General features: G+C 31.6%; 1 protein-coding gene across 2 annotated transcripts in view; it reads left to right on the top strand.

The window, feature by feature from the left end:
- The first annotated feature begins 1,884 nt into the window (after positions 1 to 1,884).
- LOC110037764 overlaps positions 1,885 to 3,679 on the top strand; it is an 18,796-nt gene continuing 17,001 nt past the window's right edge. For both annotated transcript variants that reach the window (XR_002295376.1, XM_020742504.1), the window contains exon 1: positions 1,885 to 2,174. Coding sequence is in view for 1 of the 2 variants with exons in the window: in XM_020742504.1 (XP_020598163.1) it covers positions 2,028 to 2,174 (147 nt within the window). In the remaining variant the exon portion in view is untranslated. The remainder of the gene's footprint in view (positions 2,175 to 3,679) is intronic.

Genomic DNA, 3,679 nt, shown 5'->3' with positions numbered 1-3,679 from the left:
CAGCTTCTGTAGACATAGGCGAAGGAATGGTTGTGGAGGACAACGAAAATGAAAAGAACATTAAAGTCTCAAATACGGCGACAACTCAGGATGAAGCCTCTAAAATCAGCACCCAAAAAGATGGGAAAGGAACTTTCCAAAAGAACATTGTCAATGTTGAAAATGACAAATTTAGATCTCGTAAGATGAGTATTTGGAAGCGAAAAGCTCAACATAAAGGCGGCGATCAAAATAACGGAAAAGACATACACCGCCCGAGCATGGCCAATGCAATAAAGAAGCGCAAATTTCCATCAAGAGAAGAAATTTCCCGAGCCAGGTAAGGGCTCACACCTCTCCAATTTCTTTGCTTAAAAATCTGTATTTGTTCTATTAAAAATGTATTACTTTAATTGTTATATAACTTTAAGAAATCATGGTAATAATGTGCCAAAAACATTTTGTGATATTCAAAAAAGGAACAAAAAAGAAGACTTTTGCATACCAATTGCATAAAACTTTGAATATAACGGCTATTTATCTCTCACTCACACTATCCAATGAATATACCTCATTTATATTCCTTTTTGTGGTATTTAAATACATACCCATCCCATGTATTTATATATCTAACACCTAAACTTTACTTTTTGCATTTATACCGCCAAAATGTTTCATGTCACATAAAAATTACAAGTTTTTAAAATTTTACTGACCTTTATTCAAATTCGTGCTGATATTTTACAGGGAGAAGAGGAAAGCCCTGAAGAAGCAGAAGATTTAAACTGCAATAGAATGAAGATCAAGTCTGAAGGCTTAAATTGATTTTTCAACTAGAATTAATTAATTGTTTTTATTATTTTGTTAGAAGCAAAGTTTTGAATTGTATTAATGATTTTTGGATTCAAATTTTGTGCCTAATGAGGCTTAAATTAGTTGATTAACTCTGCTGTTGATGTGTTATTTCATCATTTGTTCATAAATTGTACATAGTTATTTTCATTTTAGTGGATTAATTTAATTTAATTTTAGAGTGCCCATGTTGTTCTCTCAGATTAGCTCGTGAATGGTGAACTACAAGTCGTAGAACTCATATGATATTGGTAACAAACCTTAAATATCTTCCTTATTTCCTGCTATTAGGGTTGTCTCAGGCTTATTTCATGTTTGGTAACCAGCCGAGCCTGAGCTCGCTCAGGCTTATCTCATGTTCGGTTCGTTCGAAATTGGCTCGTGTTTGAAAAAATTCATGAACAGTGTGTTTGTGTTCGGCTCAAAAAATGTTTTTCTGCTCAAAATAATTTATGAGCAAATTGAATACAAAATTTTACATAATAAGAATTTTAATATTATTTTAAAAAAATTTACAAAATAAGAACCAATTTATTATAAATTTTATAATTTACAAATTAAACGACTACAAAAAAAAATACAAATAAAAATTAAAATCTAAAAAAAACAATTGCATTGAATATTTCAATAAAATTTACATTTAATGTTTTACATAAACCTAAAAAAGTATAAAAAAAACATTAATATTAAAGAATAATTTTAAAATAATTTATGATCCAATGGTGATGGGGGGAGGTTCGGAAGAGGAGGAACTGCCGCCGAGAATTTCAATGACCTGAAATGGAGCGGAACTTTTCAAAATATAATAAATGCTAAATGTACGTGGAATGGAGCAAGAAGAGAATACACCTTTTTATGCATAGGTATAAACCACCATAGTATGCATCTAAATATGAAAGTTGGGGTGTTAAGATATGTAAATAAATAAGATTTGTGTGCTAGGAAAAAAAATAGTCAACATAAAGCATAAATAAAGGAATTTAAATAAAATAAAATAAAGAAGATTTCTTAATAATAATAATAATAATAAACTTACGCCCACACCTCCTCATACTCTCGGAGAAATCCTAACCGAATTTCGGCGTCGAACGTTCTTCCCGGTTCTCCCGTCCGGTTGCTCCACCGGTGCGGATTTTCCCGCTCAAACGAGTCAGGTAACCTTCCTATTCTTATTCTTGGTCGGTTTCGTGCCTTCTATGGCATTTCTCCTCACCACCGGTGGGTTACTTGGCAAGACACCCCTCCCCTTGCTTGGCTATAAATACCCTTTCGGGGGGAAGGTTACGGGGTTGGCGTTTCATCTTGCTATTCGTTTGCCTCTGAAGTTTTTACATTTTCTGGGAGTAAGCTCTTCATTTCCCTTCATCTTTAGCTGTTTAATATAATGTTTACCTTCGTGGTGGAGGTTTTTAATTATGAATTGAGGGATTTACAGTTCTTTGTGATTTTGAATTATTGGAATGTACATTTTAGTTTGATTATTTCCATGAAGAGAAAGTGATCCTGTAAAGAGTATGTGTATTAGAATATCTTTCTGATTGTTGTAAAAAATTGGGAAGGGCTGAATCACCACAAGCAAGATTCTATTCTTACACTATAAGTTTCACTTCTCGACGATTTCGGAGATTTTTTTTTTTTATGGAAAATTGGGAATAGTTAAATCTTTCCCGCATTTAAGTTTATAGATTTTTTTTTTTTTTGTGAGGATTATTTCTCTTTGAATTTCTGTCTCACGATTCCTTCTTTTCTGTGATCATCTAACGGTTTTTTGGTCCAGTGAGCATTTGGAGGTAAAAATCTTTTGGAATTTCACCTTCTTATGTGATTTAATTATGAAAGATCTCATGCAATGGGAATATTTTTTTCTTTTCTCGGACTTTCTTTTTAAGGAATTAATTTTTTAGATATCCTGAAATGTTGTTTGATCAGTTTGAGTCATGAATTGATTCTTGATTCTTTGTTGTACTCGAGCTAATGGATGTTTTAGCTTACCTGATGATATTTAAGGATTTTCTTTTGTTTTAACACGACATATGGCTGTTTGAAACAAAATTTGTTAAGATCAAGTAGCATTTTGAACGTTGTTTTGTTTACTTCTTTACATAGTCGAAGCATGGCACCTGTTCTTGGCAGGAGATTAAATATTTGAGTGAGACTTAAGAAGAGAGATACATGTGTATGCCTTACAGTTTCTGAACACATTTTTTTCATTTTTTGGTTTTAATTCAGAATTGCTGGTCATAAGCACTTCTCAAGGGTATATATAGTTCTTTGATTCCTAAATTTACTTTTCCTTCAAACTCTTTATCTATGTGCTATTAGCCTGCTAAGGTTGATATTTATGTAAACGTATAATTGGTTGATCTTGAATTTATACCAATTGATTACTACGGCACTTTCACGGCTTTGTCAATAATTGTAGAAATTGGATGTATAATAGGTAATTTTTTTTACATTTGCATAGTATTCTTTTCTTATAACTATACTTTCTTGAATATGGATGCTTGATCATAAGAATTGTATTACATATGTTTTATCAAGTGAAATGAGAATTGTAGATTTTGGGTTTTAGTTTTAGTTTTGTTCTGCTGGCCCTTCCCTGAATTATCCTGAAGTACATAGATATAAGCTTCATTTATGCCTCGGAATATGATGCTATTTGTGTATATTTTGATCTATAGCTGAATTTATCAAATGTTCTGTGCTCAGTTTCTTTTAATCTTTACAGATTACATTCTCTTAAAGATATTATCATTCATAGATGCTATTTGTTCTAATTTTTTTTATTCCTCCTGCTCCTATTATTTGAATAGCATAATTCTTTAATTAACGAAGAATTTTATTTATT

The sequence above is a fragment of the Phalaenopsis equestris genome, unplaced genomic scaffold (genome assembly GCF_001263595.1).
Source record: "Phalaenopsis equestris unplaced genomic scaffold, ASM126359v1 Scaffold000002, whole genome shotgun sequence".
Classification (NCBI taxonomy): Eukaryota; Viridiplantae; Streptophyta; class Magnoliopsida; order Asparagales; family Orchidaceae; genus Phalaenopsis; species Phalaenopsis equestris.
The sequence above is the reverse complement of the archived record's forward strand: the minus strand, read 5'-3'. Positions and strand labels throughout refer to the sequence as shown.